The sequence below is a fragment of the Lipophrys pholis genome, assembly GCF_963383615.2.
Source record: "Lipophrys pholis genome assembly, chromosome: 15".
Classification (NCBI taxonomy): Eukaryota; Metazoa; Chordata; class Actinopteri; order Blenniiformes; family Blenniidae; genus Lipophrys; species Lipophrys pholis.
In genome coordinates this window covers 10,091,552-10,109,647 of record NC_137642.1, presented here as the reverse complement: position 1 = coordinate 10,109,647, position 18,096 = coordinate 10,091,552, and the positions used below count along the sequence as shown (strand labels likewise).

Sequence of the window (18,096 nt, the reverse complement as noted above, 5' to 3'; positions counted from 1 at the left end):
CCATCTACTTGCCACAATTATACTGTTTGTGTTAATGCTATTGTTTTTCTTTAGAAGTGGAGGGCATATTTTAGTGTTTGATGTGCTAATAAAGGCAGCAATTACAGTGTATTGTGGAGATAAACGATTATCATAATTACTTCTGTTTCTGTTGTAAATCACTTTCTGCTTATCCTCATTACGCCACGGAAACGGGTCTTTCATGTGTCACGTTTCACTCTGTCATTGGGTTCTGGAACACACTTGAATTCTCTGAGGCATAAAAATATCAATTAAAAAATGTATATTCCGTATCCTCTGAGTTGCAAATAATCTACCAGTAATCTTTCTGTATCCAACCTAATCTGTTTTCATGTGACTGTTTAGGCAAAGAAAATAACAATTTACACAATAATCCATAAATACTTTTTGTCTTTTTTTGTTTTTTTAACAGAATTTAGTTTTCAAGACGTCAGAGACAAATGTCTTGGTTATAAGTGCTGATCCTGGTGAGGGCTCACACACCTCACTATTATTCAGGTAGTTTTTGACAGATATGGTGGGATTGTCACCCTCAATTGATGGTATCATTGAATATGTGTTATTTTTTATTCCCACTTCTTTGGAAGAAGCCCAGTGTTCTTCCACTGCAGCCTCTCTCCTGTGTACATGATGAGATTATAGAGCAGAATAATAGTTTTAAGTTCCTCATACTGTCCTGAGGAATAGATGAGCTGAGAAACGGGAATCAGTAAAAGTTGGCTTCTGCATGAGGAACACTGCAATAAAACTTGTTCAACCAATACATAAAACATTGTTCCCTCCCTTCTTTTTAACTGAATGTCCACATTTCATATTGAATCTGGCTTGACAGTGGGAGCTGCAGCGACAACATTGTGTGGATGGCATCATTAGTGGAGTAGTCCTCAAGCTTCCCTCCTGAATCAGTGATGCCCGATTCGTGGTCACTGTAATAATGCTTGGGGGCAGTTTTAATGATGGTGGTATTTTCTGGATTGTAACTATTAACACTGCAATGAAATTAAGGTTCATCAAAAGCCTGTTGAAGATTTTCAGTTGTTTTAACCTGGTAGTGTCTGTGTATTCCTCCGTTCAAACTTAGTTGGATCCTGTTGAAGCGGTATATAAGCCTGTTCGTTGGATTTATTTTCGCTTGTTATTTGGTCATTTGCATTGCACTGTTAATACCAAGAAGACCATTCATCAATTAATTTCCAAAACATGATAATGAGATCATGGATTAGTTTAATCCTCCCATGAAACTCAGCAGACATTAAAATGATTGGTCATTTGTGTTTCATGCGCAGAGCTTATTTTCAGCAACCCAGATGGTGAAGCCCGCCGCATTGTGTCGCCTTCAGCTGTAGCTATGGTTCCGTATTGAGCATGACCACCAGAGTCTTGTTTTTATTTATTCACATAGGTCCAACCTTGACAGGGAGGTTTTACTCCATATGTAATAAAACGGCTTGCTTGATTGCCACTTTTGTTAGTTTCTTTTAATGACCAGAATTGTATACTAGGTGCAAATTACAGTAACAATCTGTCTTCTTGTTTTCTACAAAAAATAAATAAATAAATGTTGGCATGATATATTTAAGCTGAATTTACTGTTTGAAATCTGTTTCATGTATTTCCTCAATCCTTAAACATATAACTTAAATCACTTTTATTTTTCCCAATTTCCAGTTATAGCTTTTTTGAGTTGTTTTTGAACCAATTTTCCCCTGTAATAAAGTCAACTGCAGTCTCGGGTAATTACAGCAGCCTTTTTTGATCGCCCCGCAGTCCTCTGGGTTAGTGACAAATGACAGAGGATGGTTGCCTGGTAGATATAGGGATGCCAATTAATTACTGAGTGCATTCTTTCTTTATAGTTAATGATTATAATTACATGCAAATAATAACCTAAGTTGTTGTCAAGGTAGCAAATTAGAGTATATATGCTCTGTAGTAGCAATGTTGACATAAAAAAAACCTGCAAACAGGATTGACTTCTAATCCACTCTTTGCCATATTTTTGATTAAAGGCTGGAATACACTCACCACCCACATTGCGTACATATTGGTACTACCATGTTGAACCTCTTTTTCGCCTTTTGAGCTGCCATCATTTCAGTGTGGCATACATTCAACAGGTTGCTGAAAACCTAATGATAAACCGTATGATAGTACCACACTTTTGGAGTGAGATTCAAAAGACCAATCGGTCGCCGTTTGAGTAAATGCTCAGGAAACCAGTTTGCGATGACTGGATCTTTGTGACGTGCCACCTTCTCCTAAAATGAGTAGCTATTCCAACGATGGTACACTATGGTAATGGTCCGCAACGGTCCCCCACCAGATCCCCACTACCAGCAGCCCCTGAATCAGTAATACAAGTTATGATGGATCCATGATTTCATCGGTGCTCATTATGTAAAACCCTGATTGCACCCAGCCACGGTGCACACCAGATACCATTTCCCAATCTTTTACTGTCTAACTTTACTGATTGAGAGTATATTTGAGCATTCATACCATGTACTTAGCTGAGAGAAATGCTGTCTGGTGGTCTTCTGCGGTCATAGCACATCCGCTTTGAAGTTGAATGTGTTGAGTGCCGAGTCAGGATCTTCTGCTGCTTTTCACTGCTGCTCATTGTTCTTTCCTGCTGTTTGGCCTGTTACTTGAAAACTCTCAAAATAGTTCTACAGGGAAAATCCCTGTACATCAGCAGTGTCTAACATATTCGAACTGTTGTGTACTTGTAAATATGCCTTCATTAAAGTTACTTGAATCAAACTTTGATATTCACTTGAAACTTCAGCAAGCCATCTTGGCCATCTTTGCAAGGCTTTTGGTTACTGCCCTGTCATATTTACATCAGTGAGTACTTGAAAAAGTGCAAAAATCTGGTTTCCAGCCAGTCTGATTTTAAGTATCTTTCTCAAAGCCACTTCTTCCAAAAGTATCAGCGTGTACCAGTTTTCTCTTATTGCCTTACCCTAATTAAGTAATCCCAATTTCTTAGCCACACAGTGTCTGTGGGCTTACTTTCATGAGAGCAGCTGACAATAAATGTGTTACTTGTGGATGAAAGCAGCTTTTTTTAATTGGTCTCCTCCAGTACGACACTTGTAACACAAGGTTTGGTGAAACTGACACGCTCATTCCATCTGTGGTTGAGGAGCAAATGAAATTGTTTGATTTGAATATATAAAATCCTAAAATATTCTATTGTAACATTTTTTCATTTATTATTTCTGACCTGAATTATTCATATAGTTCATCTTTGCTGGTGATATTTTGTCAATCCAAAAGGACGGAGGCTGAATGCTATAAGATCAAGAGATACTGCGTATGTTACTGTAGATTTAATTTTGCAATAATTAAAAAAAAAAAAAAAAAAAAAAATATATATATATATATATATATATATATATATATATATATATATATATATATAATAATCTTGTTCAAGTTTTTGCTGCACCGGTAAATATTCATAATTTGCTCCCAAAGCTTTTGGAACAAGGGAGATGACTTTGCTCCATCCCTCATATCACACCAGTGTACAGTTGCACAGTAATTTGTTTAAAAGCGATGGCACTTCCAATACTCGGCACATCTTTCAAGCTAACATTCAAGGAATGCACAAATTCCGTGCCCCATTCATTATCAACTGAGCAGCTCCGGGCTGTAAATTAGAATGCCATCTAAGATAAAAAAGCGTAGTTTTTGAAATTGGAGCCTTGGAGAGACCTCATTTCAGATGTAGAGATACTAACCATGCCCTATCCAGTGATGCATCACTGGCGCGTGACTCAGTCCATGTCCATGTTAACAAAAGGACGCTCTCAAACATTGTTTGTGTCCTGATTTACTGTTGATGCCGGCGTGCATCATCGCATCGACCCTTCTCGTTTTTAACCGCCATAATTATCAAAGTGTCCTTTTAACTGTAATAGATGTGTCATTCAGGTGGACATTCTGATAAGCCAAGTGGTGGCCCAGCAAATAGGACAAAGTCACACTGGGTTCATTCCTTCATCTCCATTTATATATTTTGTAGCTGCACCCATCTAAGGTATTGTGATGTCATTGGTGGAGCTTCAAAGCATTACAGGGAAATCCCAAATTGCATTGTGTCTCCTCGCATTGATAAGACTGTCTATTACATTTCAAAAAGAGCCATACCACTTTGTATTACTCAATGTAATGAATGCCCTCTTTGTTCTTGCAACATGCTCCTTGTTGAAAGGTTTCGACCCAGTTTAAAGGCTTTTGAGGGAGCGGATGAAGGTATGGAACAACCATGCCAGGCATCGTGAGTAAGTCATTGTCTCTAACCTTGGATATCTGCCACCTGGATGATGTATATTCTTTCTTGACGACACTGACCTGTCCTTTTGACACGCACTATCTGCATTATAGCCTCTCCAACATTCATGAATTCCGAGAAATTCATTATGCGCTGAAAGCACAACAGCAGAGTTTTTAGAGAAGCTCAAGACAACATAACTTGCTTAATTTGAATGAATCCTCCTTATAAGCAGAGCTTCATGTACTTTCATTATCATCAATTAATTCCAGCTTGTTTATCTTTTTTGTTTTCTCACAAGCCTCCAGCAAGCATGTTTATTGTTTTTAAAAGCATAATCATCCCACAGTGATGATAATTTTTTGCTATTTACATCATGCCATTTACAGTGATTTAAAAACGGTGTGGCTCATTTAACAACAAAGTCTTTATGGTCCCGTTATAGTTTGTTGTTGTATTGATCATGATAACGACTGCAATTTGTCCTTTTAATTGCTTTTAAAACTGTCAACAGCCTTGCCCCACCTTACCTCTTGGAGCTTATTCAGGCTTGTAACCCTACTTGCTCACTCAGGTCAGCTGATCAATGGCTCTCGAGAGTGCCAAAAACTAAACATAAGCTCAGAGGGCACCACACCTTTGCAGTCGTTGCCCCGACATTGTGGAATGACTTGCGTCCATCCATTAGACAAGCCCTTTCCCTGCCGGTTTTTAAAAGGCATCTTAAAACCCACCTGTACCCTTTAGCCTTCAACACCATGTGAGTTGTTCACCTTTTATTATTCTACATGATTTTACTTATCTTTTTTTATAGTACCCATGTTTTTATTATTTTAATGTGTTTCAACTGTGTTTTATTTGTATTGTCTGTATGTTTCATCTATTTTAAGAAACGTGTGGAATGTGCTCTACAAAGAAAGTTAAACATTTTTTAACGGCCAAGCTTTACAACGTGAAATTACATGTCACAACAAAAAGCCTGGGCAAAAGCAGACAAAATTTCCTCATTGTCGGTGAAATCCATTTTTTTTTTTTCCTTTCATCGTAAATGTTTTTGTACGGAGCTGCTGGGGACAGGGGCAAAAACTTAAGGTCAAGGTTTGGTGGACAAAACACAAAAATAGTCCTGAGCAGCAATTTTTTATTTTTTTTTCCTTTAGGCAGCATCCGCAAATAATGTATAGCCCTCCTGCCATTTTTAGGTCAAGTCATACTGGCACCCTGCTGCCCAGCTGTCTTTAAGGGCACCGGCTGCCCTGGCCATAGAAGGTGGTCTCAGTGCCGCGCATAGTGGGACCGCCGTGTGAAAGCAACCACGTTACAAACTCCACGAGTTTCAAGAGGATCAATCTCCACCTCCTATTAAATTGTGCAGATATCGGCATTTGGTGTTTGGAGTTAATCAGCATGTTCTTCTCATGAAAGTACAGCAGTGCTTCACTGCGACCTGCTTGTCTAAAGACTTCTCCCAGTTCTTCTTCTGAGCTTTCATTTTGTCCTTGCTGGTAGCCACATAAACATGGCGCACCACAGGTCATCATGCTCAGTCGTCATGGAAATATGATATGAAAGTATCAGAGCGGCAAAACTGTATCATATTTACATGTTGGTCGGCATTAGATGTAAACTCTCCTCCACACACAGAAGGCTATAAGATGCCTTTATATATTTTAATAGCAGAACTATCTGACGGCTATTCAAACTTTCTTCAAGACATTTCAGTATGACCTAAAATCGACTTTATTGTTGATGATGCAGTCCTCTTTTGTTAGACTCCTGCAGGGGTATTACAAAAATAGTGGCATTTCACCAAGCAAAAAAAAAAAAAAGAATCCTCTTCAGGTGACTGATACATGCAAAACATATCACCTTTCTTAGCTCATCAATGTGATTCGATTATGAGGCAGCAGATGTCACACGATGAAACATTAGTTGCGTGTTTAATTTTCATGGACATTGAGATTGATGTAAGCAATGTCACTCTTGTCAAGGTTGTCAAATTAGTCTTTCAAATCGATTTCATGTCAAATGGGAATAAATACACTTGTTTGCTAAGTTCTTTAGTTCGAACGTTTGATCTGTCAGTATTAAAAATGTACTTAAGCTCTTCCCATGACATTTCTCAGTAACGTATTGGCTTCACTCTCGATGATAAGGATGTTCCTTTATCTTCACTTTTTGAGTGAAATAATTATTCTCAATGTCCAACTTTTTCCCACGACTGGCAGAAAATTAAGGTTTCCTTGTTCAAACACATAATGCCGTGAGAGCATCTTGTCTACTTCCTCCACCAGCTTGTGCATTGCACTGACTTGTTGCAATTCATCAATTCTCATCAAGATTAAAAAAAAAAAAAAAAAGGTTGTCTTGATAAGTAGAACATGCATTTCACCCTTAGAAGGTGGCATCAGCTTGCCGTCATCATTTTATTAAAATCAGGATTAAAAGATAACATCAGGAATAAACAACAAGCTATCATACTGAAAACCGTGGGCTGCGGTCCGTGTTGAATATGTTGCACACAGTCGTAACGTCAGTGCATTTCTTAGCTACTCAGCCACTCGGATCTGCGCAGCAGGTTTGAATAGAATTGTGACTGATGACAAAACAATATGATATAGTAACTTTGATGATCATGTGACCTTTCCCGTCATTCCACCAAAAAAAACAAAAAAAAAAACCCTGGGAAGTCTATACTACTGTCTTAGTAAGTGGTGGGGATCGCTTCAGGTATTGGATGATAAGCTGGTTTAGTAAGAGGAGTCTAAATGTCAGAGCAAAACACTCAACATGTGAAGTATTTTAGAGGTTATTGTCTCAGTAATCACCATAATTATCTATAATACATATAAGTGTCTCATTCATTTAGTTTAATACTCAAACATCTTGTCATGTTCAAGCCCTTTCCACCAGATTATTGTGTTTTATTTGTTAAAGCCGTAACACTGCTGTGTTGCTGCAACAGTGGGTTTTCTGCGTGTTTTTGTAATGACGAAATTGAGTTTGTGTTTTGGACAATCCACAGAGACAAATTTGCTGCAAGGCTGGAATTAAACCAATTTTGAAGGATAACAGAGTGTCCTGACAAAATCCTGCTCAAGGCATCACATAAGCTAAGCTTGTTCATGCTTGTGACAAACATTTCACCCACAATGAACAACGAAAGGCCCGGAAAAAAAAAAAAAAAAATGAAACAACTTTCCATTTTCCCAGTGGAAGACACTTTTGCAGAGTACTTCATCACTGTTTAGAGAGGCAACCAGCTGCAACACTTTTGTATTATTAAATTTTTTTTATTATTGTTTGTAACGTTGACTAGTTTACTGAGCACAAATATGCAGGAATGGACAGCTGTTTTTCATGTTAAATTTTATCAAAAGTAATTAGGGGTTATATAGTCTTTTGGAGCACTTAGTTGACAGCTATATGGCATCTGTTCTTGTTGGATGATGGTTCCAAAACGTACACTCAATTTTTAATTTTGCTCAATGTTTTGGATGTTGCACAGTGGCTCCTTTGACAGCTGGTGCACGGCGTGCCTGTGCGTGTTTGTGTGTGTTCGGAATGAAGAGTTAATATGTGGGAACAACAATCACACATGACAGGGACAAACTCAACTTAATTAAAACCTTACAGGGCATCAATTTTCCAGCAAAGTTTCAAACTATCATGATTTCTTTTTCTTCACCGAATAGCCTCCAGTTTTAAACCCTGGCACTATATGAAATGCTTTTAGATCTTCTGCTTGGCCACCACTCACCGAGTACACTGACATTTTCTTCTTCTTTTTTTTTTTTTTTTTAAAGCTTTTCAGGTGCAGATCACTCCTTTCTCCCTCCTTTCTGTCTTGTCAGGTACCATTGCTCAGTACATAGTGAAGTGCTGCAGATGCCCCACAGTCATGGCTTGCAATACTGTACTTTGATTGAAAAAAGTGCAGACAGCTTGTATTTCTTTTTGTTCCAACAAAAATATGGGAGAGTCCCGTCCTCCCCCGCCCCCCCCCCCCCCCCCCTTTGTTTTTTTTAGACTATGCAGGTAAATTTGGACTTTTTTCAAGTTTCCCACCATAAGGATACACTGCAGAAATGCAATTAATGTCCTGTACAATACGGAACATATGAGAAAGGCACATTATTTCCATAATAACACAATCATATTACTTCTGTCGCTATATTCTCCCAATATACAGCTTCTCTGTTTCTTATACTGTAGGTAAATGCTAATAATCACGGCAGGCTTATTATAAAGTGTTATGCTACAGTCTATACACTGCTACTTACTTTGCAAGCATTTCTGTATGTATCAAGCAACATTTTTAATTGGTCATATGCCATAGTTTACCTCAGTGTGCAATGCATAGCCACAAGTAGCAGGGTAATCAGTCACTTATTTGTGATCCACAATTACCTTTGTTAAAGTTATGCGCTTTCACTTCAATATCTTGTTTGGGAAATGTATATATATATATAAAAACATTGTTAAAAGTTGAAAGTCCATGATTTTACGATGAGGTAAAACTGGGCCATGATTAGATCTTCAGTTATACCATTGCAGTGACGACACATGAATTACAAAGAGCAAATCAAAGACTTTGTAAGGAATGCAGAAGCACCTTGGCACTTTAAAGATTAATCAAATATATTGTAGGAAAACAATAGAGACAGGCTTTTCTGTTTTTTGTGCCACAAACGCATCAATCATTCATCTTCTGTAAAACTTCATCTCGTATATCCAGGTTTACCTAGTTTTGCTTCGGATTACCCGGTTTAAGGATGGTGAAATTCGAAAACTGCAATTTGCTCAAATAAAACACAGCAGTCTGTTGGTGGCTTTGTTCAACAAGGTTTCTTACGTGTTGGGAGATTATTAAGAGAAAGAGTCAGACAAGCGGTTATGTGTGCTGGTTAGATGATTTCACTCACACAAGCAATGGCTCCTCGAGTAAAAAAAAACAACATATCTTGGCAAATCCTCAATCTATATCCCAAGTGAGACAGTGTCATTATCATGAGTGTAAAGCTGGATGGCATGAATGTTAGAAGTTTAGGGGATAATGTAATAAGATAACCAGCTTCCTGCAAAAAAAAAAAAAAAAAGTGACATGACAATTCTGTCTTTAGTCTTCCAGTTATTCACTGGCAAATTCAAAGGTGTAATAAGGAACTAAATGTGAATGGAAGCTGGAGGGTTTTTATATTCCTCAACAGCAACAGAGCTACGATGTCCTCAGGAATTTTTACTGGATGAAAAGAGCCTCAAAGGAAGCAAGTTTCTTTCCACATTAAATCAGGGAATCTAAACTTTAACAGTTTGAACCGAGATGAACCTTTGGAAACATTTGTTCTTCGCTGCTTTTGTGCCTGTTAACTTCTCGCTTTTGGTTTCCTTGTGGCCTCGTCAATCTATAATAAATTGTGTTATGATGCATTTTGCTCAATTCAAATATGATTCCATGGAAATGTGAATGAACCTTTAATGCAATGTACTTATTTCAAACTAAGCTTGGATCCCCATTAGAAATGGGCTCCTACACTCATCTCCTGCCACCATCCACACATGCCAGCATTACTGATATCAGGGATAAAAGTGAGGCCTCTGTGGCGTCTCTGTGGGTTGGTCCACTGTGAAGCCCTGATCAGAGGCGTCGCTGACCGGCAGTGACACTCACTGAGCCACTGAGCCACTGTTTATTCAGAATTGAAGTGCATGGAGTACATCGCAGGAGGAAGTGTGGATGGCACTTGTCTGATAGTCTCTGGATTCCCTTTGACTGATGAGGACATCAACTTTTCTTTGTGATGAGAGCAATATTGGCTCCAACAGAGGGAGGGTAGCGGGTTGCACGTCTCTCCTGAGAAGCGAGAGTTCAGTGAACTTGGGAAAGGAAGAGGACTCTCCTTGTCCTCCCTTGTAATACTATCAGCCGCGTAATTTACAACCCAAGACTTTCAATAAGATGTAGATCAGCACTCAAGTTACCAAGGCAGGTAAATTTATGAAAAGCTGCCTTTTAGATTAATGAACAAGCAACACGGGGGTCTTTTGACTTTTAAATTAAATCTGTCGAAGAGCAATTTTTCAGGTGCATTTTAGCCCAAGTGAGACAGATAATTATTGGTCCTTGTGATCACAGTGCACACATGTATCAAACCCTGACTGCTGCAAACAAGGGGAACAGCCATTAATAAGAGCCTGAAAATGCAGCATTGGGTATTAGAATTATAATGTCGAAGCCTCCATCACACCTCCATCTGTGCTCCCTGTTGAAAATCGTCGGATGACTAATGACTAATGACTAAATGACTAAACCTGCTTTACAAAATGATAAAATACAAGATGTTAGGAGAAGCAATTAAAGAGCGCATTACCATGCTGCTATCTTGTAAAGTTTTACAGCTGGTGGCTTACCAAGGCATGTCAAGTGCTTTTACTTTAAACATCATTTGAAGATTCATATAAAGTTAGGTTAATCTTGAAGCTACTCTAAAATTGCAACTTAATCTGACTCCATGCGTAGTGTTGATTCAGTGAGAAGGGAATGAACTAAACTAAAAGTCCGTAAATCAGAACAAAATCCTCCAAGAACCTTTTTTTTTTACGTTTGCCAGCGCTGATGTTGCTCATCTCCTCCAACCATAGCAGATGGTGATGCTTTCGGCTTGACATGTGCCTCTTCCTTTTATGAGTGCTTTGTCAGCCTGTGCTGACGTGAAAGGTTACAGTGGTCATGAAATGAGTTATATAGGCCTGCAGATAAATAACCTGTGGTATTTTTATTTGTAAAGGCTGATAGAAATGTGTTTGGTTAATCATTTATTGAGATGGATTTCTTTCCCCGAGTGATGGCATGCAACTTAAATTTAACAATAGGTGCTGTGATGTTCACATTTCGCTTCAACACATTGCCGTCACAGTGCGACTGATGGTGAAAGCAGTGGGACATGTGTCTCTCTCTGTCCTTGTTCGTTTAGCCGGTTGCTACCTTTAACATTTGGATTATCCGACAATTGGCATTAGCATTATCCAAAGCCGTTGTTTCCAGTGAAGAGCAGCTCTGTTAATTGTTCTGTGAAATCCTTTTTGCTGGAGGAGGAGCGCCTCATTAATCTTGAACAGATTCAGTCCTCCCGATGGCAGAATTTGTCCGACTGTAAGTAACAGTAACATTAAGCTGTATCTTAAATTACTGCATTAGGAGCCTTAAATAAACAGTAGCTTATCTTTAGAAGACCTGTCTGCTTCTGTCAATGTGTTGGTGCATTATTTGCTGATATTCATAAATCTGTTAATATTCGAAGTTGAAGTAATATTCGATAACCTGTAAATATTGAAATGAAATTAGTACTTTAATAGTTACCCAGAACTTTTTCGAAGCATATTATTAGGTTTGCCAGATCAAAGGATTACCAGCATCTTGGATGAGTAACTTTTGTGTTACTTTTAATTGTCTCCCTGTTGAAGGATGTCTCGATTATGGGCCCATACTAGTATTATTCGAATTCTGTTATGAACCTTGATCTGTGTGGATCAGTCTGAAGTTACATAGAATAGTCAAATGGTGTCGCACATTACCACGCAGTGGCGCTGTGGTTAGCGCTCTTGGCTCACAGCGAGATGGTGTGTGTTCAAATATGTTACGGGACCTTTCTGTGTGGAGTTTGCATTTTTCTCCCCGTGTGCGCGTGGGTTTTTCCCTGATACTCCGGTTTCCTCCCACAGTCCAAAAACATGCATGCGAGTGACATTGGTGATGCTAAATTGCCCCCAGACGTGAATGTGAGCGTACGTGGTTGTCCATCTCTGTGTGTTTGCCCTGTGATGGACTTGCAACTTGTCCAGGTTGTAACCTGCCCTCGCCCGTAGTAAGCTGGGATTGGCTCCAGTGACCCTGCACAGGATAAGCGGTATGGATGGCTGGATGGATGGCGTCAGACATACATTATTTGGATTTGTTTGAGTTAATCGTAATTTACCACAGCATGGTATTCTGATAATCATGCAGTACGTTTACCAACAAAATACCCTGCTCTGCAGAAGGATTCAGATTTCTGCCATTATGCACAATTTAGCATAACCCCTGTTTGGAGGGGGGAAAAATAATAATAAAAAAAATAATAATAGACAGAGAAACAGACAATTTTCAACTAATCCTTATATAGGTGCTGAAGCTAACATCGTCTCACCTCTTTCCATGTCTGACAAAATTAATGAGTGACAGAAACCTCAGCAATTGTACCTGCGAAATTATTAAAGAAGCAGTTTTGCTTTAATTCACATTATTCCCACCATTGGGGTTTATTCCAGATACTTCTTTTTTCTCCCACGCTTGCAAAGATGTGTCTGCGGTAACTGATTTCTCTAAATTGAGTTTGTGTGAGTCCCTGCATTTATCCTGAGATGGACTGGTGACTTGTTCATGGTGCTTCCGGCTTTCTATTAGATTCATCTGGGCCCTGCAGCCCTAAGTTAGATAAAAAGATATAAAAGAGATGGATTGATATATTAAACTGTAAGCACAATGGGAAACTGTTACTTTCTGTAGCCTTAAGACCCTTAAAGTGCTGCTGTTGATTAAAACCTTGAGTGTATTGTTGGTCATTATTTTAACTCAGGTTAAAAGATCTTTATTCAAAAAGTATTTTCTTGTCGGAGAGCCATTCAGTTGTAAAGCTATGAAATGATTCTGATTAAACAGCTTAACTGCTTGGTTGTAAAGTGAAGAGAAAATGTCAAGATTTGAATAAAAAAGAATTTTATGTCATAAAACTTAGGTCGAGGCATTTGTGAGCATGATTTCTACACAATATACAAATGTCAGCGGAGAAAGTACAGGGACGTCCTGTATTTAAGAATCAGAGACACTCTTTGCACTGAGGATGAGAAAGCTGCTAAGGTTATAGTCACCCAGGAACATTAATGTTGATTCAATCAATATTAACCTAATAAAACTTAGTGCCAGCTTAGATCTTCTGTATGTGGGCAATGTGTCTGCCGCAGATAAATACCGTTATGTCTTTATATTAAATATGCAGATCAGATTTTTATTGTTGCAAACAAGGAAGTAAAAAAAAAGACTAGTTAATCATAAATCTCTCAGAAGATTCATCTCTCCACAAGGAAAAAATTATAAAACAAATATCAAACTTTTTTGCTCAATCCATGAAGGAATTGAACTTTTAAAAGAAAAGTTGCTTTCCTTCGTATTGTGGGTTTCCTGGTCACTCCGTGTCGTCCCTCTGAATGTGGTATTTTCAGGGCTGCTCCATAAGCCCAAGTGACTCTAAATAAAACAGCTCCTGGATGTAACTGGGAAGAGTTGAGGCCACTTAGAAGAAACGGTAGCTGCTTCCTCCTGGTTTAGTAAAACACCAGTTTTTTTTTTCATAAATCATCTCATTTGGCCATTTAGGAGTCAAGCATTCCTCAGATTTAACTGGCTTCACGAGGATCGGCCCAGCGGGCTGCTGTGGTAAAGTTTAATTAGCCACTGATTAAAAGCTGTGGAATATAAACCAGAAGGTGTTGGTGCCCCAAAGGATGATAATTACCAGTTGCTTTGCCTGTTGCTTTGCCTGTACGAAATGTGGAATAGTCTGCAGAGATCTGAGGCACTATTTTCTCACATCTTTGCTAAATAATGATGTTGGGAGAAGTTGGAAGTTAATGATCAAGTTTTTGCTCACAGCTTTACCACGAGGGCACACATGGATGTTGATAATGTCATTTCATCAGATTGTTTGATGCTATCTGACTTCAAACTCCTGCTCCTTTTGTCAACAGGCACCGTAGGTCCTTTAAACTGTCATTCGATTGAAGTCAAATTATTTTATCTGCCTACAAAACTCACTGATTAGCAGAATAATGGAGTATGAAAAGAGAACCGCTCATTGAATGAGACCAATCTGCCTTCCGCAGGTACGGTTTTGGTGGAAAACATGCAGATAAATGGCCGTGCCCAAGATCCAGGCAGGACCATCTCTCTGACTTTAGAGGACAACTACGACCACTGGGTGATACTGGAGCCAGCGCGGCAGAGACTCTACCTCAACAGCACCGGGCGTATTCTGGACCGAGATGTAAGTGAAGCAGATATAGAGAAAACTGGCATTTTTTAAAGTCAATTTTGTATTTTATATTTATATATTTTTAATGTATAGGCAATGAAGTATGGTAAACATCATTTTATATTGTGCAGACTGACTATATAATGGCAACTTTATCAAGGTTTCAATAGTGATTATCTTATTAACAAAATGTTACTAGATGTGATGCAGATTTTGTTGTAATTTCACCAAAGTGCTAAATATAGCCAGGGAATAAATAAATACGGACCGTGGTGTCTGCCTGTTTACGTCTGCACATAATACATTCACCTCAGTTCCCCAGGGTCGCGGGCAAACCGGCGGTGAATACAGAGCGGGCAGAAATAGTAGAGTATAGCACATGAGATGTGCGGTGCAGGGGGTGGATTAGCACAGGGTGTTGCTCCTGCAGGAAAGAAGCTGTTTTAAAGCTTATGTTAGAATATATGGACTTAGGGTAGGGATGTGGGTGTGAGGCTATTAATGGGACTAACTCAGAAATATGGCCAGGAGACATGAGAACAGCAGAGGAGCACAACCCTCTGCAGCTGGGGGGGGGGGGGCTTTCTAACTTGCTAACTGCATTACACAGTAGGTCACGTTTCACCCTCCCTGCTAAAAACACACCATGTCTGACAAGTCGTGTCGGCAAAGGGACAAGCGGCTGCCGTTACATTTACATCTGAACACTGAGGATTTTGATCACCCGTTGCTATTTGAAAAAGAAAAATCAAGTTGCCAAACGGAAATAAAAGCCAACAAAGGCTATGATTTGATTACACGCATTACTATGCAGGCATCATAATTAACAAATGGACTGAAAAGTGGAGCGGCTCTCACTTTATTATCGCTCACGACGTATGCACATTGTTTTCTAAAATACTGATGAAACAATAGCTGATAATGGCCCGAGTCAACAGAATGTCAGGAGGAATAATACAAATGTGTCTACTCAGACACTGGAGTAGCACTTTTCTGTGTTTTTTTTGTCTTCCTCAGCCCCCCAACTTCATCACAACGATTGTGGTTAAGGTCCGCTGCGACAACGAACTGATTGGTGCAGTCATTTTCCACGAGGTTCGGATTATTGTGAGGGACAAGAATGACAACACGCCTCATTTTCAGCAGCCACGCTACTATGTTGCAGTGAACGAGGTAAGAGCGTGATTTCTCTGTGTCGGTTCATCTCAGTCTGCAACTTTAGACCCTTCGTTTGGGTTTGAATGCAGCTTTTATGTCAACAAACTGTTTTCATTGTTCATTGTTTATAGCTCGACATGACTTTCTGTCCACTACTTCATGTGCGCTTAAAGTCACATTGTAGGAGTGACCCTACTGAGAAGACACAATACAGTTGCTTCACAAAATAGCCCTGAAGAGTCAGATTAAGTTGTTTAAGCCACTTTACCTGACCACGGCTTTTAGGTAATTGCTTTCACGGTATTGTTCCAACTTTCATCAGGAAATTGTTGAAACTTAGACTTAGATGTACCATAGAATCTTCTTTTTTTTCTGCCTTTTGCCAGTGAAACTAAATGACCCAAAAATAAAAGGGTTTTGCTCATAGACTCTGTTGTAGTGTAATTGTTTTGCCACTTCTTAAATTGTAAGAAAACAAAATTCCGACATTGTATTTCTTTGGGTGTGCCTATATTGGCAAAGTCTTCTAAAGGCTGAAGGACGTTTGATTCATTGTTGTTTGCTTAAGGCTAAACATGGAGTTTGGTGCACAAATCTTTGAAGCACATGTTGACATTCGAGTCTATTTCATTGCAAGATTATCGAACCAAATCAGAGAATAAATATTTGTTCACAGTGATGGGCTTATTTGTATTGCACAAACTGTCTTCGTCGACAATAGGTTTAAGTATCTTTGTCTTTTGTGACAATTGTGTGCGATTGTTCTTTGCCCAAACATGCGTCTGACTTGTAGAACGAGAAGTATGCATTCGTGCAAGTAAGCAGGTCAGCAGAACATTTGTAAATCTGGGCAGAAGCTTGCTCTGCAGTCAGCTTTCTACTGAGTACTAGGCAGAAGCAACGCTTTCCTCCAAAACAACTCTGCAACCCGCAGTGATTTAACACAGTGCATCAAATCCTTTGACTTTTAAGTCATATGTTGTTGTTTTTTTTTTTTTTTGGAGAATAGATGATGATTCCTTGTTGTGTTTAGGACAACCATGGCTTTTGTCTTCACTGCTCACACTTGTGTACGTCGCATGTTCGAAAAGCTGTCACAGTGAGTTATCATAGCCATATGCAGCTGCCCCAACGGTATAATGAGTCACTCTGCATTGCTGTCAACTCCCCTGAACAAGATCTGCTGCCTGCTGCCTGGTCCTGTGGACTTTGCAGAGGGCTCTGGGGAATAGAAGCGGTTCTCACACTCACCTTTTGTTACTCTGTCAGAGCTGCACGTACACCTCCAGAGTGCTGCTGACTGCAACATTTTCCCTTTTTGATTTTTTTTTTCCTTTTGTATATTAATGGGATGGCTGGACAAAACTAATAGCCATGTGAATGGGCTCTCTGTAAGTTAATGTTGTTATCACAGGGGACTGTTTGAGCTGTTGACTTTTCCTTTTCCTTTTTTTTTTTCATCTCTCGCTCTCTTTTATTTGTTCCAGCTCATACCAGTTGGAACAACCATTTTCACTGGCTTCTCAGGAAATAACGGTGCTACAGACATCGATGATGGGCCCAATGGACATATAGAATACAGCATCCTTTACAATCCCGACGACCCGGTATATGTACAGGCCACACCATTTAAAAAACAAACAAACAACAAAAAAAAAACCTCTACACTGCTGTAAATTCGTCCTGCTGCTATGTCTTATTTTTGCACCGTTCCTTCTATCTTTTCATTTTTTTTTCAGGAATCTAACAACACAGTGAACGTCGCGAACACCCTTTCAGGACACATTATTCTGGCAGAGAGGCTTAACTACGAGGAGAAAACTCGCTACCTGGTTCTGGTCCAAGCCAGTGTAAGTGAATTAATCAACACAAGCACAACTGCTTTTGATGGCAGGTGTTGAGAACTGCGGGTTTGCCATATCGGTTGGTTAAAAATAGGCTCCAATTTATTGTTTTTATTTATTTATTTTTTCTTTAAGGTCCTTTGCATCAGCATTGACCTTGAGTAAGAAACCCCTAATGCCACTAAATCACTGTCTCAGGATGTGCAGAGTTTCCATTTATTTTAGCTTGTAGATATTTTCAACATGAAATCAAAAGTTTGCTACTTTGATGTGTTTTTATTTTTTATTTTTTTACTTCACCATTTCAAGTAGAGGTCGGATGTACATTCTGTCGTAATCATTTAGTGAGCTATCCTTTTCATGTTCATGTTTACCAGCCATAAGAGGGATGCTTGTGCCTTTTGACATTAATTAGTAACAAGTAATTTGACATTATTTCAATTTGTGGTCAGATGTAAGTTGCTCAACTCATTTTTTATTTATTTTTTTTTATCTGCTATTAAGTCTGCGGAGTTGGGGCCCCCCAGGGTTTCATTACAACTTACTTTTGATTGAAAGTTTCTTTGACATGTTTGCAGCCTGTATATACCAGAACCGCTTTGCATAGCAGGGATGATTTAATTATGAGTTTTACTTCAGGGAGTGCATTTTCCTTCACACTCTCACTGGACACTATGACTCAGAAAAATATTGTAAAACAAGCAATCCTAATGATGCCATTAGG

The 18,096-nt window shown here is 39.0% G+C and overlaps 1 protein-coding gene across 1 annotated transcript in view; it reads left to right on the top strand.

The window, feature by feature from the left end:
• LOC308121282 (protocadherin-15-like) overlaps positions 1-18,096 on the top strand; it is a gene marked incomplete at both ends in the record, with an annotated part of 142,274 nt that overhangs the window by 25,501 nt on the left and 98,677 nt on the right. Inside the window, 4 exons of the mRNA XM_080482446.1 lie at positions 14,222-14,382; positions 15,388-15,543; positions 17,016-17,135; positions 17,268-17,378. Coding sequence (XP_080338572.1) covers positions 14,222-14,382; positions 15,388-15,543; positions 17,016-17,135; positions 17,268-17,378 — 548 coding nt within the window. The remainder of the gene's footprint in view (positions 1-14,221; positions 14,383-15,387; positions 15,544-17,015; positions 17,136-17,267; positions 17,379-18,096) is intronic.